The 25396-nt window shown below is 41.8% G+C and overlaps 1 protein-coding gene across 5 annotated transcripts in view; it reads right to left on the reverse strand.

Annotated features, from left to right (window-relative positions):
• Positions 1–2920: 2920 nt before the first annotated feature.
• Positions 2921–25396, reverse strand: part of BASP1 (brain abundant membrane attached signal protein 1) — an 83827-nt gene continuing 61351 nt past the window's right edge. For 4 of the 5 annotated variants that reach the window (XM_064596832.1, XM_064596831.1, XM_045863193.3 and 1 more), the window contains one exon: positions 2921–4482. In XM_064596832.1, the coding sequence (XP_064452902.1) occupies positions 3826–4473 (648 nt within the window). In that variant the 5' untranslated portion in view covers positions 4474–4482 and the 3' untranslated portion in view covers positions 2921–3825. Of the gene's footprint in view, positions 4483–12627; positions 12876–25396 lie in introns of those variants that run through there. The other variant, XM_064596830.1, reaches the window with a different exon arrangement.

Consider the following 25396-nt stretch of genomic DNA (forward strand, 5'->3'; position numbering starts at 1 on the left):
TTTACCCAACTCGGGCAGCCGAAGAATGTCTAGATCTTGTCAGCACCAGAATTGGCCACCAATTCCCTACTGTATGCTAGACCTTGGGTCTGGACCCCACTGGAAAACTCTCCAAGAATAGTGAATCGTGTTCCCGGATGGATCATGGCCATGTGTGACCTCTGCTTCAATGGACAGGGCCAGGCTGAAGATGATCTTCTCCTAGGGTTGAGGCCAGATAGGGCCACCCTGGGATGCCTGGTGCACCCCTGCTCTTTGGATTTGGGTCCATTTCCATCATGCAGAGGCAGTGTCAGCCCCTAGACAGGACCTTCAAGATTGGAGGGACAAAGCTGGTAACCTTGGACAAGTTCCATTCTTGTGCTTCCCCTGTAGTGTATGCCCATTAGGTCCCCAACAAGTATTAGACCCTGGAACCCTTCGTTCTTCATAGAGGTTGTACTCATGTGAGTTAATGGGCCAAATAGGTGGTGAGTTCCGAACAGTGCTGACTTGCCTGTCAAGCACAGCCTGTGTATTGCATTCTCTTCAGTTTAGATTGTTCACGATGCGGGTACAATCTAGGTTAATCCAAAATTAACATGGATTGCCCAATTGTTCCCTTCCTGGCTGAGCCAATTACTCCCACACATACAACATTTTCTGCTCAATATATGATTTCAGACTACATCTTAAGTTTTCTTGAGTATGGTAGAACTGAATGTCATGAACCATAGTTAGGTTAAAAGTCTGATTTAAATATTTTGGTGACCACATTTATGACTGTCTTTAATTGCTTGAACACAATTCAAAGAGTTAGAAAAGAGGACATAAAATGAATACTTGGCTCAGATTTTAATTCTCCTATATGCTACCCAACAGGTCTAAGGGTAAGTCAACGGAGAAAACAATGTCTCTTTAGTTTCACTTATCCCTAAACAGTGATTTATAGTAATAAATACTAATCCAGGAGGCTGATTTGATTGGGTTTTTTTTTAAGATTTTATTTTTAAGTAATCTCTACACCCAACGTGGGACTTGAACTCACAACCCTGAGATCAGGAGTCATATGTTCTTTTGACTGAGTCAGCCAGGCACCCCCGATTTGATTGTTCTAATCACCAAAAAACCTAGTGAATTTTTTAACTAAAAGAAGGGGATGAAAAGACAGTGAATGTATAACATATTACTCCCACCAATCACATTTACCTGTAAGAAATGTACGGCATTTAATATCAGTAACCATATAAATGTCCTCCACGGCTCACTGAATCTGTTCTCTCCCTCTCCGCAACAGCAACCTGCCCCCAGGCTATTTTATATCTGCCAGGACACATCCTGAACAACCTGGACATTCCTCTGCCATTTTCCTTACCTAAAACAGGTGCTTGGTGGTTAAGGTGTTTACATATTTCTTGTATGCTGTGCTTTCAAGCATTAAGTATTCAAATTCATTTCACTATAGAAACAAGAACCAAAAGTGCCAAAAGGTGATGACAGACATGAATTGAACCCACAGGTATATCTGCCCAGTATTCAGTTTGACCATTACTTCTCCCAGCATTACCCACTGGCAACATCTTAGACGTGGTATACACTACAGACCACTCAGAGGTTAACTGGAGACGAGTTCTTCAACCCATAGGAACAGGACCAGGTTCATTTGCATCCCCTGTATCCCTAATCTCTCTTTGGGAATTAATTCCAGTGTACTGACCCTTCACAAGTTCTACAGAAAATTTTCTATGTTAGGGTGTGAAGCTGTATTTATTCCTGATTAATTACCACCCAATCCCACTCCCCGCAAAATCTGTCATTTATCTGATTCAATCATGAGAAAACTTTTTGTGGCTAGAGCTGAGTTCATTTTAAAGGACTTTACATTTGAGATTTAGTTTCTAGAATCCAATTGGAAAAGACCCAAATGACTACCAAGAGATCCAAGAGACAATTTCTTCTTTTCTCGTGTTCCAGGTCCATGTGCACTCTCAGTAAAAGTCACTGCTTATCCGGGTTCTCCAAGCTCTTCCCCATCTACAGAATATATGGGATCCGAGCACCCTCAAAGAATGGAGGTAAAGTCACATCTGTCGGTGCGCACCTCTCCATCCTATAAAATTATCACCAGGCATACACACAAACTACTACATACTCCAAAGTGAAAGGAGTCTTTCCTTAGCGATCATAAAGGCTTCACCCTCTTGTAGGTAAAGCATGGAGGCCTGGAGGCTAAGTGACTTAAAAGCCATACAAGTCTATTAGTGGCAAAACCAGGACAGGAATCCGGCCACCACGAAGCCCAGTTCCATGCTTGTTCTCACAGTGCTGTTCTCACTGCCTCCTCATGGCCCTTGGGTCCCCTTTCCAGGCTTTGCATGAGTATGACAAATAAAGGGATCACACGATCATCAGTGGTCTCACAACGTACATACATAGGATATTTCTACAAGATCTTCTAATTCTCTTTCCCAGCCTTCAAGATCAACTCCACCTACTGCCTCGTTTTATTCAAAATATTTGTTCTAAGTAAATTAATAACACCCATTTTTAGAGGGTGCATATCCATAGCCAAAGTCAGTTTTCAGTTTAGCCTCTCCAAGATAATGGATTGACACTGATCCACCAGCTAATTCTTTTTAAGATTTTATTTATTTATTTTTTGAGAGAGAGAATGAGATGGAGAGAGCATGAGAGGGGGGAGGGTCAGAGGGAGAAGCAGACTCCCCGCCGAGCAGGGAGCCCGATGCGGGACTCGATCCAGGGACTCCAGGATCATGACCTGAGCCGAAGGCAGTCGCTTAACCAACTGAGCCACCCAGGCGCCCCCTGCCTTACACTTCTATGGAAACGTCACCAGGAACATGTCCAATAGAGCACTCTGTTCTCTACTGAGGTAATTACCAAGGAGGAAGGGGTGGTAAAAGAAAACCAACAGTCTTCATTATTTCGTTTTAATTGTTTAACTTTATTACTGTTGCACCGTTTATACAATTACATATAATTTCAATGCATCCATTGTACATTTTTTTGTTTTTTGTTTTTTTTTTTCATTTTTTTCCATTTCCCAATGAGTGGTGTGTTGGTGTCTGTGACACAGAATGGAAGAGAAACCGGAACTGCAATGAACGCAGACTTTTTTTTTTTTTTTTTTTTTTCTTCATTTCCACTGACCAATAAACGGAACTACAGGTGCACCCAACCACGGACATGCATTAACTCGTCATGAGAAGTCTAGGGAGGCTAAGTAGGATGAGAGAATGTTTGTTACTCCCACGAATACCCGGGGAGGAAGAATGGAGTATTGGCATCGAGATAGATACACGTGGACTGGCTAAGTGGGCTGTCTGAAAGTTGGCATTCATCCACAACATTAAAAAAAAATATCAAAGTAAGAAAAGCAGTAGACTGAAAAGGAAACACAGAAAATACTGCTTTCGTAAAGATCTGCTTGCCTTGGCACAGGCCGTGCGGGCAGAAGCCAGCGCATCACTCCCAACCCCCTTGCAGAAGGCGACCTTCGGGCTCCTCGCGGCGGGGCGCGTGCCGGCCGTCAGGTGCAGGTGTACTGCACTTCCAGGCGCGATCTTCAAAACCCAGGACTGACTGGTGACGCTGGCCGAAGGTATATTAGGTATTTCCCCACAAAAATACTATTTGGATTCTCCCCGCCCCCTCCCTCCCTCCATGGGACAGCATCCTTTTCACCTATGCATCTTTTAGTTTCCTTGGGATACGTATCATTACTTCCAGTGTGAACGCGTTAGTGGAGGAGAGGGAGACAGAGGGAGAGACAAGGGACAGAGACGGGCGGGGTCGGCGGGACTCGGGCTCCGGAGGCTGTCCGTGTCACTCTCTGGCCGCGACGCTTTGCTCGGCGCAGGCGGCGGGCGCCTCGGCGGCGGCGTCTGCGGGGGCGGCGGGGGCCGGGGCCTTGGCCGCCGAACTGGGGGCTTCCGTGGCTGCCGGGCTCTCCTTGGGCGACGGGGCCGCCTCGGTGCTGCTGGGTTTTGAGTCTGAAGCCGGGGCCCCGTCGCTTTTCGTCGCCTGCGCGGCAGGAGCGGCGGGAGCCTCAGTCTTGGCGGCTTCCGCGGCGCCCTGGCCCTTGTCGTCCGCCTTGGCCTCCGCGGGCGCCTCGGGCTGCGCAGCCGGGGCGCCGGCCGCCGGCTCGGGCTCGGGCTCGGCCTTCGGGGGCGCGGCCTCGCCCTCCGCCGGCTCGGGCTCCGCCTTCGGGGCGTCTTCCTTGGCCGCCGCGGCCGGGCCCGTGTCGCCCCCCTGGTCTTCGGGCTTGCCGGCCGCCGCGTCCGGGCCATCCTTGCCGGGCTTCTCCTCCTCGCCCTCCTTCACCTCTGCGGTCTCGGCAGCCGCCTGGGCCTCGTTCTCCTTCGGGGTTCCCTCCTCTTCGGTCCCGGTGCCTTCGGCCTTCTTGTCTTTGTCCTTGGCCTTCTCATCATTCACGTTGTACCCCTTCTTCTTCTTGCTCAGCTTGCCTCCCATCTTGGAGCTCTGAAACAGAGCACAACGGGACACAACACAAGAAGGAGTTACTCGTGGCTCCGCGAGGGACCCTCTGTGCCCCCCCCCGCCCCACTCACGGGCTGAAATCCCCCCCCCCAAGGTGATGGCACTAGGTGGCGGGGCCTCTGCGAGGTGATGAGGCCAGAAAGGTGGCGCCCCGCGGTGCTCGGGCCCTGGCCCCCAGGTGAGGCGCAGCCAGAAGGCCGCCCAGCACCCGCCCCCAGACACCTCCTCGGCCCGCACCTTCACCTGGGGCTTCCCAGCCTGCAGCACCGTGAGAAATAAACCTCCCTCTCTAAGCCACGCAAGTCTACGGTAGTTTGTTTTGGCAGCCAGAACGGGCCCCGATGCTTCGAAGCATGAAAACTAGAAGAAGGCTACCGTTCACGAAGTAAAGAGCTCAGCATGCCACTTCACGATGGTGACCAGGGTGAAGTTCGTGTTACCTGTATTTGGCCACAATCAAAAATTCTTAAAAAGCGCATCGTAAAAAGTAAAGAGCTCCATTACACAGTGTCTAGTCGCAGCAAGGGGAAGAAATAAACTGAGACCAAAGACTCCGTGATTAAATAGCAAGCTTGTCAATGGTGAAGAGAAGTGGAGCATTATTTTTTCTTAAGTGCTTTCTGATGAGCAGCTCAGATACTAAGTACCGAGCACTTACGTACAAAATGGCAGAGGCAGCCATTTATAAAAGGCTTCACAATCTTGAAATACTTCCCAGAGAAATGGCACAGCTGTTGATGAAGCACAAATCACAAATTTCTAGAAAATAATCTCCAACTACAAACTCCTTTGAAACTCCATTGTTCATATACATGCTCATATAAGCACGTGTATCTTCGAAGACCGAAGGCAAGTAGTGGTTGGCCTATCTCCTTAGTATAAGCAGGACCAGTTAAAAGAAAACTATCACCCAAGAAATGAAAAGCCTAGAGCGTCTCTAGTTATATCTAGCTTGTTAGTTGTGTCAGACTTGTATTCATTGCTTTTTGAGATGATTTTGGCTTCAAAGAAATACTCCACAGCAACGTAAAAATGTCCCTCATGGTCAATTGCCCGACTAGAATTCAAACTAATTCAGTGCTCATTAACAGAATTTTTTACTCCAGGTGAAGTCCCCAACTTCTCGGAGGCCTTTGATTCTGACATCAGAAACTACAATTGTATTTGAATCCTTAATTTTTCTCCTCTGGCACAAAAATGAATCCAAATACATGATAAATTATAAAATTATAAATAATAAATTCAGTCTAGAACCACTGCCAGAACTACACAGGCATGGTATTTTTATTTTCAAGTTCATTTTGATGCCATCACGTTTATCAGTGGGAACCGAATGAAACTGTTGCTCTTTAGAGGAAGATCAGCTGCTTCTCCTTGATGAACATGGAAGAGATCCATTGTCAATACTCTTTAGTCCCCACAATTAAGACAAGTCTCGTAGAGAGAGCCTTGCCCTGGGCCCCAGTGGAGGTTTATAAAGTACAGATGACAGACGACCTGGTTCTGTCCCAGGTGAAGGACGACTCTGGGTTTAGTTAGAAAGTTCTTGTTGATCAGTCCCCCCCCTTTTTTTTAATGTCATCCATTTGGAACAGAAAATTTTATTCCTTATATTTCTCGAACCATGACTCACGAGAGTGAAATATCTACATTTATCTCTAAAAGCTGGGTGTTACATAGGAGAGCGCTATTCTTCAGTGAAAATGTGTCTCTATCTGCTAATTTCCACCCCATATGTGAATTTCCTGTCTGGAATGCCTTTAATGTTGGAGGAGGAAAAAAGCAGTGAGTTGAAAGATGACCAAAATAATGTTCCTAGTCTGAAGGAAGGCCTTTATTATGTTCTGAAAGAATTTCTCTTACATATCTCTTTTAAAAAAAGGAATGGTTTTTGGTCATAACCCACTTCAGACACCCAATGGGTTCTATTTGACTTAATTTTTGGTTATTTTTCCCTCAGAAGTAGGGCAAATACATATGGTAAAATATAATTAAATACATTTTAATCTCATAAGCAATCACAAAGCAATAAATGAAAATATAAAGAAATAAACTGGACCAGTGTTTTAAATAGAGTTTATAGCTGAGTTCTTAATTAGCCAGTGTGCAGGAATGTCAAAATAATTTCAGCTCTGATATGTTGAGATATATTTTGGTACATTAGGTTAGAGCTAAGAAACAGGAAACCTGACAGCTCTGCTTTTTTCTATATATTCTCCAATTCTATAATAGAAACCCATACACCAACTTAGAAATTACAGAATAGAGGACAAAGTGTAAATGCAGCCTCTTTCTGACACACACAGCATGAAATTCTATATAGCTATCCCCAGAGGCTTAAAGTCATGTTGGTTTACAAACCTAAAATCTGTGTTACTAAAATTGGTTTTCTGAAACACAGTTAGGGCCACTTTCTATTCTTTAAGCCCAGCTGCGATTCATTTCTGGGTAGGAAATGAATGTACATCATCAAGTTGTAAGTAAGAAAGTCTCTATCCCTATTTGTTTTTCAAACACAAAGTTAATAAACACCCCTGCTTTTTGCTAATTTTCTTGTGTAAGTTACAGTGGGGTATCAGAGGAAGGCTTAGAGAATCCATTAGAACCCTGGAAAAGCAGGGTAGTCTGGTTTTTCCCAAGAAAATATGAGTGAAAATCCTGCATATACGCAGGGGTAAATTAAAATTAAAACTTAACACCTATTAATGGTTTCCTGAGTGTCAAGCACTATCGTAATCCTAAACACATTACTAAATTGTTTTATTTAATCTTCTCGACAGTACCATAAGGTAGTAAATATACCATTAGCATCCTCCTTTTACCAAATGGAAATTCCAACTAGCTGAGTTCATGGGGCAGAACTATAAGCAAAAGGCCAAATCCAACAAAATTAAGTAAGGCAAAAAGGCACCATCAGGAGGTCAAAGGGAACGGTCATGAACAAGCTGATAACTGGACAGAGCTCATCTCAGGAATGTTACCCAGCCTGGGTCACAAGGTTGGTGCAGATGTGGGGTGACTCAGAACTCAGGATGTCATCAAGGTAATGATGAAATTCACAACTTCAGGTACTCTCTGCCCTTAACCTTTTCCTTGCCCCGTTTATCACTGGGGCTTTGTACTGGTATCCTTAAGAAATAGGAGAGCGATGGGCATATATTTTAATCATTTCTCTCGTATGTATTACTTCTAATTTTGAAGGAAATTAGTTGGTGTAAAAAAACCCAGCAACAAATAATCCACCTTGGAAGTCACTGAAACCTAAATCTGAGCTACAGTGAAGGCTAAGACTACCTTTGCATTTCTGCACTGCACATCTGGGACGCTCACTAGCCATTAAAAACTCAGACCCATGCCGATGGAGTGAACTAAGCTCCATGTGTTGATACAATAACCAAACACTTAAGTTGATCTCTTAGTTAAAACATGTCAAAGGAAAGCAAACTCCAGAGCTGTCCTTTAAAATTACAAGAGAATCTGATGCCACAAGGGCCAAAGCTATAGACTTATGGCTTCAGAATGGCACAGAAAATAACTAACAGTCAGCAACAACAGAGAGAGAACTTCACTGTGTGTAATCGGGAAAATTCTGGACAAGAATTATTTCATGGAGCGTTTGCATGTTGCGTCATGGTTGACTCATAAGATGTTGCTATGAATCACATTTCCCCGGTGCCCCTGCCCTGAATCCTTGGGCAGGTTACTTAACCTCATTGTCCTTTCATTCCCTGTCCGGTAAAAAATGTCAACCTTAAGAGAATTTAATGTGAGGCATCAGGACAATGTTTGACATGTCATGGGCCTGCAATAAATGTTAATTAGTTTCCCCATCATTTAATTTTGCAATTCTTAGGTAGTTCTATGCTTGTAAATTCCAAGAGAATAGTAGAACGTGGGCTCGAAACACACAAGCTCTACCATGAGGCCTGAGAAGCGCTGTAATTAAAAGAGTATTTAAAAATATTTTTAAATGTCATCAAGAAGATTTTTGGTATGTGTTTCAAGCTTGCTCCTGCTGACTGGGTGTATGTGGAAAAGAAGCTGGTGCATTTATATGTTGTCACCATTCTGTCACCATGCTGCTAATAGTAAATTAGTCTACTTCAGACTAGTCACCAAATCTACTTCCTCCAAATTTGAGCTCATACGAGAGCGACCATAGAAGAATTACTTCATCTTCCCACTACCTCTTTCTTTGTTCCAAGGAAACAAGGGAAAATCCATTTCAGTCATCAGGATGAAGACGGAACCCAAATTCTGCAGTTAAAACTCATTTACTGCCTATTAATTACGTGAAAGGCAAAAAACTTGATCTACGCCTTATCTCAGCTAATAAGCTAAACGTCAATTCCTTAGGAGGGAAGGTAACACTGTCAAATGCCTCCCCCCACCCCTTTTTTTAACTTTCTGCAGAAGAATTTTTTTCTTTTATAAAGTACCAATACTTTTAATACTTTGAAGGTCCTAACGTAGCGTTTGAAATCTCCCACAGCTGTCCCGAACTTATTCCCCCTATCTTATAAAACCAAACTTCTGTCTAGTTCATCAATCCCACTGGGCTATAAACAAATATTCCAGAAGAATTAAAGTCCTGCTTTTTGATGAAGAGAGGAGATAAAGGGTCACTCTAGCACTGTTTGTTGATCAAAGCAACCTGGGATGGGAAGTGGGAAGCCAGAGGGAGGCCATGAAAGGTTACAGGAGGGACCAATGGCGGTGTATTCTCTAATGGTTCTCTTGGCCTCACCTGCCAGGAAACTCCGAGCCCACATCCACACCCACCACTCATGACACTGACCTCACAGCCCAGTTGTGAGCTTACACTACACACTCATTTCTGATACAATGTGCTTTCGTTTACTGGCAGCTAATGACTTTTCCTAATAAATGATAGTGTGTATTCATGAACTTTCATGAAAATTCCAAAGGTGTGTTTCTCTAACATCTTCAGGCGCAGGAAGGCACATAAAAGAGTAACTCCACAGCGAGGCAGGCAAGGGGAGGTGATGGGCTTTGGCCTCAGAAATAAGTACATGAAGTAAAGTAATAAATGACCTAAAAATCAGGTTTTAATTCTTTCTCCAAAGCAAGTATTTTGTTGAGCCTTAAAGCTGACAAGTACTTTTTTTTTAAATATTTAATTTATTTATTTGAGAGAGAGAGATAGCAAGAGAGAGAGCACGAGCAGGGGCAAAGGAAGAAGCAGGCTCCCCGTTGAGCCAAGAGCCCAACATGGGGCTCGATCCCAGGGCCCTGAGATCATGAACTGAATCAAAGGCAGACGCTTAACCGACTGAGCCACCCAGGCTCCCCAAGTATTTTTTTTTTCCTTATAAAACAAAATCCTGTTTACAAGCTAATGTTAGATTCTATCTATTATCCATCTATCTATATAAAGAAAACAATGTGATCCTATATATCACCACTATAGAAACCTAAAAAAATGACTCTTGAGCACTTAAATTTTACATAAAAAATTTCTTCGGGGGATTAAGGGCAAGAAATCATTTGCAAGATTATGTTGTAATCAACATACTCTAATAGAAATGATCTCCCCCACAAAGTTCTTCCAATTCTTTTTTACTTTTGCTCTAGGAAGGCTGTCAAGGAACATGGAAGATGTTTCTTAGCCACTGAAAATCATCTAAGTCATATTTGTTTTGTACACACAACTGCCAGGATACACAGGGGTCGAAATCACCTCTATACAAGCTGAATTCAATCCAGAATTTCATTAAAAAACAATTCTTGCAAACTCGAATGTGATTAGCTCATCCAAAACTTTCCTCTTACACACTTAAAATTTTCTTACCTTAAAACAAACCAATCTATCATCAGCATAGCCTCCTGAATTAAAATTTAGTCTCTCATTTTGAGAAAATAAAGGCAGAAAGGCAGACAACAAAATGTCATTTAGAAAAAAGTTAAATTATGAATCTTTTAAGACGTGTCAAAAACAAACCACCTAGCACTCAGTATGTCGTCTGCTAAAAATGGCAAGCACGCTGAGCGCTGGTCCCAGCTGTAAATAATTTGCTTAAGACTGAGCAAATCATCTTCCCCTCTGGGTCTCAAATTTCCTACTCCACAAAATGAAGATATTTAAAGTTCATTCTCAGGGGTGGGAGGGTGGGGGATGTGTGTGTTATGTGCGTGGGTGTGTGTCTTCTGAATGATACTAACAAAATGCTACGTATGTGAAAAATGTGTTATGATCAGTATTATGGACTGAATGTTTGTGTCTTCCCAAAATTCGTTAGGTTGAAGACTAAGACTGATTAAGGAATCTATTTCCTGTATACAAAAAGCATTTATAGGGGCTGTTGGGTTGCACAGTTGGTTAGGGTCCCAACTCTTGATTTCGGCTCAGGTCATGATCTCAGGGTGGTAAGATGGAGCCCCGTGTAGGGCTCCACGCTCAGTGCAGAGTCTGCTTAAGATTCTCTGGCCCTCCCCTTGCTCTCTCTCTCTCTGAAATAAATAAATAAATATTTTTTTAAAAGCACTTGTAAAACATAAACAAACTTGCACAATGTGGAAATTATTTTCTTGCCATCATCCCCACTGCCTCATCCAGAACTAGCTGATACCAACGGTGTTTGCAAATCCTTCAGGAACACTGCTCAATGTAAATGGAGGATCTGCCTTCTTTCTAAAGCAAAATTATACTGTTTCATAGGACACTCACACTAAGCGCTTAGTCATGTGTGGCCTCCTGACAAAGTCTATTTTGTCTGCCAGAAACCAGCTTTCACCCACTTGCTACGGGTGAGAAAAATGATCTAAGCAGTGATTAGATTCACTTCTTCTTCAGTAAGTGCTAAAATTCTCAAGCTCCTATCCACAAAATCCTTCATACCCGAGAGCTGGCAAGAGGTATTTAAACTATACAAGGCAATTTTGCTTATGCCTAGGCTGATCTTCTCATGGAAAAAAAAAAGGATCTTCAATTTTATGGGAAAAGGTGGATTTAATTCCTGAGACAAAATAAATATTAAGATGGTCCAGTATCATAAAAAGGGTCTAAATTTTGCCAAAGTTGAAGGTTTTCACTGAGGACTCATTCTCTTTTCCTTCCTTTGAGAAGTCTGAAGATTTTAACCATAAGTACTACGATCATCAATCAATTATACCACTTACTTTGGGTAGAACCATTTTTGTTTGTCTTTAATTGAGCACAGAAATATGGAACATTTCTTCCAAGGAAAAAATTCAATTTGTTCATAAAGGTCCGTATCTTTCTAGATTCTCTTATAGGTTCAGAACTTCATTAAACAGTTTTATCTAAGACATCTCTCATGAATAGCTTTTTTTTTTTTTTATCAAGGGATAATTCATTTCTGCATTTATTGTCATGGAAAAGCTATGCAAGAAAACCAGTACATATCACCATTTTAACAAAGCTATCAGAAAGCAACATTTTACATTTTCTTTGGAGTCTGTTAGTTGAGAAAGAGTTCAGGCCAGTTACAAGTATTAAATGCCAACTCTGCTTTGGGAATATCAGCATCAGGTCACGGTGACTTTAAACACAGTAAGGGCAAAGATTCATTACCTTCACGTAAAAGAGAGCAAGAGCGAGAGCGAATGAGACAGGCAAGAGAGAACATTTTTCGTTTTGAATCAAGTCTCCCTCCACCTTCCGTAAAATGCTGCTTCTGAAAATCTACTCCTCCATCAGATCCAGTCTCTTTCTGCATTGTTTAACTTACGGAAACTGAAGCCAAATATGCTCTCCTGCAAGCTTCTCTAACACCTTCAGGGCACGTAAGAACAAGAGTATCTAGCAGTCCAGGATTTGTAACTTGGTGCCCTTGTGCACCAAAGCTATGGCAATGGCTTTCTCAATCAGGAAGCCCATTAAAATAGTTTCTCTGTTCTCTGGTGCTCAGAAAGGAGCCCAATCTGGCAGACGCCCGTTGCTGTGGTGAGTGGAGCCCTTGATCTGACTTGGTGCTCAGTAGCCTCCGTAGATAGAAGACCGCTCTCCCTCTTCCAGAACTGAGGTTCTCAAATCCTATATGGCTGCTACTAAGTGAAAACACATGGCTTCACCCCAACTGCCTTTGAGTTCAGTCAAGAAAACTGCCAGTGTTTTAAAACAAAGGCAGGCACAGCCCTACTTACCTGGAGAGCATCGGTCACTGTGTTAGCCATGATGGAGTTGTTCCTACAGCTTCCCAAACTTGTCGGGTTTCTGCGAGCTATCATTTACACTTTCCTGTCTTTAGTCCCTGAAATAAAACACTCACTAAATAGTCTGGCTGGGTGCAGGTGAACAAGAAAAGGAGAAATGTTGAATCAAAAGGAGTTCCGAATAGAAGAAACCATAGCATTGTCATGACCAGCTGGAAGATTTCAGTCCTTTGAGGCAAGTCTAAGGAACCAGCCACCCCAGAAGAGTCCTTCCGAAGACCTGGGTCATCCTAACAGCTTGCTTGCCTTTTTTTTTTTTTTTTCTTTTTTCCAGAACACTCTTCTCACCCGCCTCGTCCCACTGTCATCAGAACAGACTTCAGTGATGAGAAATGGAGAGGAGGAGGATTTGAGGATTCTGCGTGTTTTCAGGGTAGCACTGAGGAGTCTGCTTCTATTTACTACCTGTGTTACCTGACGAATTCCTCTTTCCCAAGCTTCACTTTCTTCCTCTACGTAGTGGGGGACCCTTCATATCTATTTTTCTGGTGCTTTAAAAAAAATTTTAAATTGAAAAACATTTTTTTTATGCCTCATGGTTCCCAGATTATTTTTTTCATTGTAGCTGATACACAATGGTACATTAGTTCCAGGTGTACAACATAGTGATTCGACAAGTCTATATGCTATGTTGTGCTCACCCCAAGTGTAGCTGCTGTCTGTCACCACGCAACGCAATTAACAATACCACTGATTGTATTCCCTATGTTATACCTTTCACCCCTGAGACTCACTCATCCTGTAACTGGAAGCCTGTATTCCCCGCTCATTTTTTACCTATTTTTGCTCATTTCCCACCCCCTCCAAACAGCTTTCAAGAATCCATCTGCATCTTGGTGGCAAGCAAAATTATTGGTAGTTAAATGTTAATATTTATCTTAGCCCACGTACTGAATTTTAGATGTTTTAATATGCAGAGAATCACCACTTGTGATTTTTGAATCTTTATTTCAGTAGCGCTGTGCTGGTTATATCCATTAGTGATGCCCAAGTCTTTGGAACAAAAATGCAAGCCCCAACAATTACAGTATTGTCCCTCTTCAGAAAATGCAACCTTGCATAATGACATAGTTTCCAGGCATTAACTACCTCAAAACCATGGGGGATTACATGCACTGTATTCTTTCTACAATTACTACATACTCCACGATATCACCCAATTCCATTTCTTACTAGCATATTTTCACATTTTTGTTACTCTGTCAGTGAACAACAACACAATTCTAGGACAATGGAAATCACTGGTATACTTAACTGGTATATAAAGCCAAACAAAAAAAATACGACTAATATAAAATTTCTCCCATATGATCCAAAAGTTACTGTATTTGCAACTTCACATGCTATTCCTATTTATGTCTTCTTTTTCTGCACTAGTAATATCTAGGCACCTCCTATGTAGGACAGTTTGAATCATACAAAGGTCCCATCCATTGCCAAGTTTTTATTTTGAAAATGCAAATCTGGATTAACTAACCATTTCACCTAGAACCAGGAGGAAAGAGTTTTTAAGGATGATAGCAAACAGATTACAATGAAGAAGACGACCACCTATATAGCAAAACAACACGAGTACGCCACAGTATGCGTCAGAGACGGGACTGCTATTCCTGGTTTGACTGCTGCTTCATGATGTGATTAATACGAAACAGTCTCTTTTTGATTTTGTTTCCATTTTATAATCAGAAGAAAATATATCTGCTTCCAAAGATGCTGAGAATGAATCAATGTTTCCTGACAAAGGCAAATGTATGGCCAGAGCATATGAACTGTATCCTCAAACAAGCAATTGCGAATTCAGGGCTGCAAAGCTTCAACGGGTTTATAAACAAAGCAATCCATTATTGATTTTTTTAAAGTAACCTATAAAGACAGAACCGACTTGTGAATTGCATTGGCAGACAAATTCTTCACCAGACCAACTGGGTTTATAATGACTCTGGCCACAAAAAAATCCAAGTTATTGGCCAAACCCAGCTGAAGCAAACTTTAGGGTAAGAGAAAAGGGGCTGGGGGGAATGACCTTTTAAGAGAGAATTTACAAAGAATGAAGAAACACAACAAATTGAAAAACTATATTCAATAAGAAGAGAGGAAAGAAAGCATTTGGTTATGTCCAACAATTTCTAAATCAACAAATGACTGTTCCTTTTCTTTTAAATAGTCATAATTTTTATTCTAAGAGAAAAAATGAAATCAAGATCCTGCAGCCTATGTGCATTTTTGGTATTCCTACCACAGTGTGCTTGGCCACAGTGATTTGCTGTGAGGTTTCATCAATGCCTGATGATAATTTCCATTGTTGGAATTATTGTTCTCAGTATCTGGTTCAGTCAAAGCTTCTATTCAGCAACTGTAACATCACCACCATGGAGGGGATGGGAATGCCCTTTGGGGAGGGAACCGTAGCAAGAATTGTCAACCTATGTCCAAGTTTCTAAAACATTTAAGACAATTTATTTCCTTGTCATAACAAAAAGCACTGTGAAAGTGTACTATAAAAATGTGCAAGAAATATTTGGAAAAAAGGATAGACACACTCATACTTCTACAACCCAATTTTCCCAAAGAGTTTATTAAGAAGAGTTGGATCTACAAAATCAGAAAGGTCTCTGATACAAAAGAAAATGAACCACAAGTGACCTCTCCATTATTCTCCTTCATGAAGTACAGACTAGCCCTGCGGAAGCATCCTCAAGCTATCTTTGGAAATCTCTCATCAAAAATCCAACAGGTAGGGGCACCTGGCTGGCTCAGTCAGTGGAGCGTGCAACTCCTGATCTCAGGTTTGCGACTTCTAGCCCCACAATGGGTGCAGAGATGGCTTAAAAATAAAATCTTAAAAAAATAATAATAATTCAACATGCAGAGAGGCCTCAAGAACGTCAGATATTCAGAAATTATTCAGAAGAAAAACAGACTTGATTTTAATGGGAAAAGAACTCTTTGGAAGTACACACAAGTGTAAGAAGTCATGCACAGGGACAAGTGAACAAAATGCCTCCTCTACTCTAGCCTGGCAGGAGAGAGAAGACACACAGAGACAATTAAAATGAGAGGAAGGGAAGTGTCAGAAGAGAGTGCAAAACAATAGTTTTCCCCAAAGAGATAATCTTTGGTTGGAGTCGGGGCACCAGGAAAATTTTATAGAGAAGATGGGGTCTGAGATGGCAGAAATATTGAAAGTACTTATACACACAGTACTTACTCTGCCTAGGACTCTTACTATTTAATTTTTATGTGTATGAACTCATTAACTGTCTCATCAATCCCAGGAAGAAGGAATTATTACTACCTCCACTTTACCCTGAGGAAACGAAGGCAGGCTGCAGGTAAACAGCTCACCTAGGATGATTATATAATCCCTGGCCTGGACATGGTGTTGAACCCAAGCACGCTGGCTCTTACCTGAGGTCTCAGCCACCATGACAAACGGCCTTGAAAGTTGGCTACGCTACCTGTAGATAAAGATGGGAAAGTAGAAAGTACGTATGTGAAAAACAGGAAGGTCCAGTCGAGATTACAAGAAAACCCTCTTGAGATTTAGGACAGGGGAGGATGTATTTACCTGGAAGGAGGGATGATGGAATATAAATCTATAAAGGTTGTCTAATAGAATAGTGGTATTTAGGTGGCAGAAAGTAGAAAACGAGCTCTTAAAAGGAGGTAGAAAAGAAGGGAAAGTGTCTCAGAAAGCAAAGGAAGAGAGGATTTTTAGGATGCAGCCTGGAGGTTTTCTTCACTACTGCGAAAAGGTTAAGAGAGATAAGGACAGAAATTGTGCAATTCGATCTGGTGACGAGTTGTCAGCTGCTGACCCTGGAGTGACCCAGGTAGAGGGGTGAGGACATATGTCTCTTAGGAAGGACTCAGACAGTGTAGGAAGAGCCAGGGACCATCCACAATGGTCAACATAAAAGAGTGTTGTTTAAGTAAAGGCAAAAGTCAAGATGAGAACTTGCAATTTTGTCAAGACAGACTTTACAGGGACTGGAAAGAATTGTAAATACATATGGGGAGGTGGGAAGAGACAAAGAATAAAGAAAGAAGCTAAAGTAGAAACAAGAAGGAGAAATCACTGATAGTTAAGATTCTGGAAGACTCAGAAAGTCAAAATCAAGTATGGTAAAGCTTACTTACTACAGAGATGGGGAGAAAGAGAAAGGAGTGAGGGCAAACAAATCCAAGTCCAACAGTGTGCCCGGACTCCGCATCCACATCACTTTCTTTCAAGTGAATATGGTCAACTCTGATTTATTCTGGAACAAAGATTCGCTAAGATCTCTCTATAGTAAATGTTAAATCATAAGCATTTGAAATAGTTGTTTATCTTTTTAGCATTTTAGGTCTGTATTTGTCTAGTCATCTTATCACTTAGCTTCTTTCTTATTACAACATTTAGGATTTCTCAAGTGCGAGGAGGAAAAGGACAGACATTTCATCAACTAAAATGCTAAAGGATGAACACAGTGACCTCTAAACCTGGAGAGGTCTTACTGTGAAATGATTTGATGGGCAAAAGTAAGGCAAATAGGCTCCCTGCATTATAAAAGGGCTTGAGATAAGGGAATGCACAGTTGGTCTCTAGACGCTAATTCTCCATGGAGATATAAAAAGGACTACTTTACTACACTTATTCTTTCCTGATCATGCAATCTGGTCTTGGGTCTTTAATAAGCCATCCACCTGTGGTATTTATCAGTAGCATCCTTGCTTAGCTCTTTTATATTCTGTTGTATTGTGTAGGGAGTTTTAGCAGTAAAACAGACCTAGCCTTACTTGAGCATTGACCTGAAGCCTTTCTTCAAATTTATTCAACATATATCTGAAAACCCCAGAACAAAGATTTTTAGGTTAATTCACGATGGGTTCTTGATAAATATTGCTGACTTACTACACACTGAAACATGCAATTTTCAAATTATAAACTTATAAAATGAAAGAACCATGAGTGTAAATTCAATTATATAAACTCAGCTTTCACTTAGAAGTAGAAAGAAGTATGCTAAATTATAACTGAAATGCCATTCCATTAAATGAGACATGGCCAAGTTCCAGAGATCATCCATGATGGCAAATTCTATGGCGCTAGGGCTCACCACATAAAGAGAACACACAAATCACTGCAATAATATTGACCAGGTATCTTTGAAGTTGCTATATGCACATTGTAGAAACCAATTTTTCAAAGTCTACCTCCTATCGATTCTATAAAGTTTAACCATAAAACCGAATTGATGGTGGTTCTATAAATATAACAGATGACAGTTAAGCTTGTCTTTGAATATAAAGTTAACCAAATGCAGGCCTTATGCAGAGGGCTTTTTTTCCTCCCGTTTAAAACATCCTGCCACATGCAGCAAACACTATCAGAAATCATGTATTATTCATTCTCATCAATAGTTAAGTACGTTTTCTGAGTTGGCTGTGTGCTTATATCATTATTTATGTGCACTTAACGAGTGGTCCTTTCAAAAAGCCCTATTTCCAGCATTCTGACATTTGACTTTATAGGAATCACCTGTTCTTTTAATCGATAAAGCTAGTAAGTGAACCACAACCAACTCAGGAAATGCAACCTAAAATCACTCCTGAATCACTCCTCCCATCCACAGACCCGGGAAACTAGTATGTCCTATCGCTGCAACTAATTTAAGACTCTCGAGACAGAATTAAATAAAGCACAGGGGAAAAACAAAATAAAAAAGCCTTCTAGAAGCTGAGATATTTTTGCAGCTTACTGGTGAACTAGACAGACCATCCTGGGCTTAGAGCCATAACAGACTCATTCAATGTAGCCCACTGGACACTGACTGGTAGCCAAAGAGAAGGGAGGAGGGCCACCCACTCAGGGTATAACCGCAGTTTTATTTCCAGTATTTTCTATCTCCAATCATAAAGGGCTGGTTCACACTTTTTATGACCACTTAAAATTGCCACATATTGACATTTTAATGTATCCTTTGGTTCTGGCATCAATAGTGAATGTATTATTTCCAGTCCTGAAGCTAGTTCATATTTTAATCATTTTCAGTGGAAACCATTCTAAAATACTGTATACATGTCCTTGATTTTTCAACAAAGAATTTGCTTTTTGTCTTGGTGTTAGGCTTCGCGCAAAACAAATCAGGGTTTAGTAAACCTTTCCTGAATTAAGAAAGAATATTAAATCCACAGGTGAACAGGATACTCTGGGTCTATTTTCAAGAGGCTACTGCAATGTTGAGTTTATTTATTTATTTTTAAGATTTTATTTATTTTTGACAGAGAGAGAGAGAGCACAAACAGGGGGAGCGGCAGGCAGAGGGAGAAGCAGACTCCCCACTGCGCAGGGAGCCCGACGCAGGGCTCAATCCCAGGACCCCAGGATCATGAACTGAGCTGAAGGCAGACACTTAACCGACTGAGCCACCCAGGAGTCCATGTAATGTTGAGTTTAAACAACATAGTGCAACATTTAATGTCCTTTGTAACCTAGCACCGCCCTCTTACAAATGGCAGTGTATCTCCCGAAATTTCTCCACCCACCCCAAGCTGTCTGTGTTCCCTAGATCTTTTATCTCCAGACTCTTGTGGAGATAAAACTGACCTTTCCACAAACTGACCTGGTAAAGCTGAAGTCAGTGGCTCAGGGGCCACTCACTGAGCAATACAGACAGATGGAGTCGGCAGTGACGAGTCAGTGAAGGTTTTTGCATCATCTGTATAAACTGAAAAATGAAAATCCCAAAGACCAGCGTGATTAGGACCCCTAGCTGGGTCTAACGTAGAAATAAGGGTGGACAGAACAGGGTGGCGTCAGCCCCAAGGAAGACTCAGCAACTACTGAGCCATTTTATCTGAGTTCTCTTTGTGCTAGCAGAATCACAAATACATTAGAATTATCAGGACTTAATCTCCCACCCAGAAACTCCCCAGCAGCCAATTGACCCCACCTCCTCTACTACCCCCCCTATTGCCCCCCACCCCGCTGTGCCACTGTCTAGGCACAGAAGGGGCATCTCCCAGAGAAAAGCAAGGTTCCTGACCCAAGAGCAGGTTTTATCAGCTGCAGAGAAGCCCCCAGGCCTACACCACGCCTTAGGGCGTCCTTTGTTACTCCAGCAACTTCTGTCACAGGTCGGGGAAACACAGTCCAGTAGCCAGAGGGCTCTGTAAACTCCCTTCTTTACTTAACTCAGGCTTCAATTGTGGTTCAAGGTTTGCAACCCTCCCTCTGAGCCAATACTGTTTTCAGAAGCATCCATTTTATGTCATTAAAAAACAGGTTTTCCTCTTTTACTTCAAATGGACTTTGATGGCTGGGCCATGAGTCTTGAGCCCTGATCCGATATATTCTGTGGAAGAAAGCCCATGGGCAATGGGGTCAGCAGACCAGGTTCGGCTATGTGAACTTGGGCAGGGAAGTTAGCCTCGGCAAACTCAATCTCCCCTATGAAAGATAAAAAAGGGGTGGGGGGAGCTTGTTCATAGTTTTAACTGGAATATTTGCAGGACACAATACAGTCTGGCTCATGACACAGAGTAGGGATTCAGGAAATCTTCCTTTACCTTCTTTTACCTTGTTAAAAAGAAAACCACAGGTCCCAAATTGAGTCACTTATGCTAGGCCAAGTCGCCAAACCAGGGCTGAACACCTAAGCTAACTGCAGTTTCAACCTCCCCTAAAAATGTGGGGTTACCCAGTCAGCCAGGAATTTTCTGATCAGCACCAATGAGGTAATCTGTCACATGGGCTCTCTCCAGCCTCAAAGGAAGATGAAGTAATCCACAGGACAGGAGCCCCTGCTCTCCCCGCAACTTAGGGAAGGTGACCTTGCCTGAAACAATCCTCTTTCCTTTTGCTAATAACTTCCTTGCCCCCTCCTTCCTATAAAAACCTTCATTTTGTACAATTCCTTGGAACTCCCCCCTTCTTGCCAGATGGGATGCTGCCTGATTCGTGATTAGGTTGATAAAGCCAATTAGATCTTTAAAATTTTGTGCCTAAAACCACTTCTCTGCCCTGTTACTAGGTAACCTTGAATTTTAAGATTAAGTAAAAGACAGGTGGATCAAAGTACTACATTCAAAACAGGCAAACGAATGGAAATCGATTCAATTATGATCAAAATAATCATTTTCCTTAACATTTAAATCCTAGGTTAAAGCCTGCAATAATCATTTTATAATCCGTAGATTTTAAGAGCAAGTAAATGTTACTAAAAGTGCAAAATCTTACAATGATAAGAACAGATGCCTCCTGCTGAGAAAAGATGAATGCCAACTAGGAACACCAAATGACTAAGTGAGCCCAGTATATACCGGAAAATGTTCCAGAAAAAAATCAAAATGTCTTTAAAGCAACTTCTGGGAAAGAGAGAGTGTTTTCCAAACTATATTTCCATCTTACTTGCTTTAGGTAGATTGAGAGGTTGTGGCAAAGGGCCACGCATAATACTCTGTTTTGCCCATTTCACCTGGAGTTCAATAATAGTTTTAAAATTGAAATATCAATAAAACCTTTCTCCTAGGAATATTTTATTTTCCATCTACAGCTATAAAATAATATATTCGAACACAAAGTAAGAGAATTACCAGATACCCTTCCTGAATCTTAGCATAACATTCAGGCAAGAAGTCAGCCATTTCTCTATTTTTTCCCCATAGGTTAGAAAAAAGCAAGTCAAGAAAATAGACTGCCCAAGTTCATGAGCAGTTTTCTTGGAATTAGGGAGCCACTAGGGAATGAAGTATTGCATTCCAAGCCACACCAAGAGCACTTCGGGACTCGCCTGCTGACCAAATGCTAAATACCATCCCAATATGCGAACGTAAAACCAAGCACCTATTCAATGCCTCAGGAGAGCCCGTCTCCAGGTGTTTAAGCCACAAAAAATTCACCCCAATCACTCTCCTTAGAAAAGGAACTAACACCATTAATTGCATGATTTTGTGAACTTGAATCTTTAAGCAACATGTGTTCAACTTGGGTTTGAATTTCACTATGGCCGATGTGGAGACAAGGTAAAAGAAATACAGAAAAAAATGAAACTTCCTTACAATTTACAGCCCCTCGACAAGGGCTTGGGATAGGCAGAGTGACCTTCCTCCAGGAACTCAAGTGCCTCCACGTTAATACTTTGCTAAGGGCAAAAGGCAACCTTAGCTTGACATTAGGCCCGACCTCCAGGATCCTGTCAATCTCCTTTAACGTATGAAAATCCCTTTGGAAACTTCCTTTATCTCCCTCCCCACACGCACAAGATCCATGTTAGCAATCATCCTCCACAAACACACGGCTCACATCTTCCATACATCTGAAGGTCTCACGACTAAGGTTTTACTAGACTGTAGTACACGACCCCTCAAGGTCCTGGAAACCTTGCTTCCAAATTCCTCAGAAACTTGCACTATTCCTAAACCCCTCCCAACTTGCAAGTATATAATCAGTCACTCCTTACACCACCAGTGCAACTTTTTCTGCCCACGGGGCCTGTCCCCGTGGCTTTAACAAAATGACCCTTTTTGCACCGCAAGATGTCTCTCTTCACAATTCGCTCTCAGACTCCCAACATTTCACATCGGTGGCCATGAATAGCTGTTTATGTCAAGCTGTTTTTTAATTCCCCAAGGCCTGGTTATTTCATTTTTGGTATTAGTGACTATCATTGTATCCCTCAGGTCTATAATTTTTAGACCTTTGTACAAATGTGCAATAACTGTGTGTGTATTGGATGAGATTGTACTGAGCACTCAAAAGCACTTTGAGAACGGCCATTTCTTTCAGAATCGCCACCAATATCCAGGCACAGTCCTAGGTTGACTCCGAGTTCCCAGAGGTCTCGCTGGTCTACATCGCAGGAAAACTATGCCTCTTAAAATGGTCAAAGGTAACAAGCAAATGAATGCTAGCCTGGGGCCTGGGTTCTGACAGTGTGGCTTAAACAATTTTAACAAGTACACTAAAATAAAAAATCAATTATTTTGCAAGAGTTAGAGCAGAAAATGCAGAGGCAGTGGCCCAAATCTTTCCTAACGAGGCTTTCTGGGCTCTCCTAGGGATGCCTTTCAAATTTGTTGTGCACTGTCTGAGATGGGGAACAAGGTGGGAGTCGCTAAAGTGGGGTGCTAAATAAAGGCAAGGACGGGAAGTCAGGCTGATCCCAGACACGTGAGCATTCACTCAATTAGGCACAAATTCCTTCTGATGAACAGACAAAGGATCCCATCCTATGCACTCAACCCATGTCTTCTATGTGGGGTGTCTGCAGTTCCCTGTCTATAAGCCTACTCCGGTCTGGAGGACATTGCCAAATGGAACACACAGTGATGGGGGGAGTCTTAAGCAATCCTGAAGTTTTGACAGATGTGTTCGAGGAGAGGTAGTACTGTCTTAGTAAGAAAGTCAAAGGCAAACATACTGTCCATTTAAAACAGAAGGCAGAGTGATAGAGATGTATTTAAGGTGACAAAATCGATCTGACTGATACAAGTTGGCAAAACTCAGCCTCAGAAAAGGTTCTGAGACTTCCACTACTCACTCCTGCCACCGACCTTGCATTCCCACAACTTCCTACACCCTGTAACACCATCCAGAGTAGTGGCTTACAAACTGCAACATTTCCTGATTGACACTAGGCATGGGTGTTGGGTAAGAGATTTCAAAACCCAAAGCAGCCTTAGGGTGACACAGTACCACGGATTCCATGGGACTCTTAGACGTAAGGAGAATACAGAAGAAAAGCTGGGAAAGTAACACTCAACTATGACTCATGAGTCGGTTTTAATGGAGAAAATCCTAGCAAACTTATTATAGTATTAAGTGGGCAAATTATTTTACTATGTCATGAACATGAGACCTAAAATAGATTAAGTTGAATCAAAGGGAAAGAGAATCTTGGTTAGGACAGCACCCCTGACCCCTGGTGACTGGACACCTGGTCCCACACCTCTCTGGACCTACAATGTTCTTCTATAAAACAAAGGGACTGAGCTACTTCATCTCTAAAATTTGAGACATCTAAGACATCGATACAACAAATACCAAGAGAGGAAAAATTTGCAGGTCCAAAACTATTTGCATGTTTGGAACAATGGGTCCAAATAAATAAATATAGAAATAAAAGGTGAGAGTAAATTACCATGGAAAATACAGGAAAATCAAAGTTGTACCTTCAGTCAGTTGGAAGGCTGAAAAGATGTACAGCGTGAACTAACATGACCTAAGACCACCCATAAAAGACGGAGCATTCATTAAAATAAAGATCAGTTGTCAGAACACTGTTATTTTTTTTATCGTCAACTGAAACAGGCTGGCCAAGCATATATGAAATGAAGACATCCAGCAGAGACAGCGCTTTAAGATTTATTCTCTCCACCTTTGGACGGGACCTCTTAGCTAATGTAAACCTGAAATGTCTTTGGAATCAGTACCAAGCATGGTGTATAGTAAAAATTCTTTATTCTAGATCACATGACTCACACTTTGTGACAACTCAAATGTGGGATTTACAATTCAACAAATTAAAATCTGAGAAATAAATGTAGTTTCTTCAAAACTGTCACTGAGTTATTGCCTATCTACTGAAGATTCATTGCAAATTGAACAGTTTACCGGAATTACTTCACTTTACTTATTCACACAGATTGATTCCACTCGTAACGTGGCACTGAAAGTAGAACTATGCTACAATCCAAACGATCCTCTAAGCCAGGCAAAACGGAGTCTTTTTATTTAGAATTAGCGAAACTTGACTGTCCTGCGTGATTATCATAGACTCTTAGGATTCCCCACACCCAGTCTTCTAGCTCCTCCAGCCACTCGAACTTCAAGAGACTTTTTGCACAAGGAGAAAATATTTTATTTCCTGTAAGTCATGAAGAGAGCCAAAGGTCACACAGATACTAGCACTCAAAGGCCAGGAGAGGGTACATGTGCTAAAGATTCCATCCTGTTATGGGGCACCTGGGTGGCTCAGTCGGTTTAGTGTCGACTCTCGATCTCCGCTCAGGTCATGATCTCATGGGTCCTGGCATCGAGCTCAGCAGTGAGTCTGCTTGAAGATTCTCTCCCTCTGCCCCGCCCCCAGCTCACTCTAGTCCTCTTTCTCTCCCTCTCTCTCTCTCTCAAAATAAATAAACAAAATCCTGAAAAAGAAAAAAAATGCCATCCTGTACTTACTGCAATGCATGCAGCCTGCCTGGGAGGGACAGGGCACTTTTAAAGAACACAAAAGGTGAACTATAATCATTTTAGCAAAAATTTGCTTTCTCTATTACAAATAAATGAGAACTAACAGCTAAAAAGAATGAGAATCTGCTTATGATTCTTTACAAATTAATTATGCTCATTTGTCATAATCAGCACTGATTTGCATACAAAAGGCTAACGTCCTCTTAGTTTGTTCTTTTATGAGAAAAAGATATTTCTCTCAAAAATCTAGTCTAGGTCACATTACTAAAAACTCTCAGCGAAGGTACAAATAAAAGATTTGCAATTGGAACCTCCTGTAAAACGACCACCATGCGAACTGCACTTCACAATGCTTTTCTAAGAGAGCTATGTTCATCTGCATAACACAAATCAAAAACACCAGATGAACTACTGTTGGAAGGATTTTTCTGTTCTTTGAAGCCTCCTGAACACACTAGTGGTCTGCTTATCGCTGGGGAATATAAGGCATGAAAATCTGCCAATAGTGTGAGTATCCAAGCCTCC

The sequence above is a fragment of the Mirounga angustirostris genome, unplaced genomic scaffold (genome assembly GCF_029215605.1).
Source record: "Mirounga angustirostris isolate CCGP_5_RB_7025 unplaced genomic scaffold, mMirAng1.0.hap1 SCAF_7, whole genome shotgun sequence".
Classification (NCBI taxonomy): Eukaryota; Metazoa; Chordata; class Mammalia; order Carnivora; family Phocidae; genus Mirounga; species Mirounga angustirostris.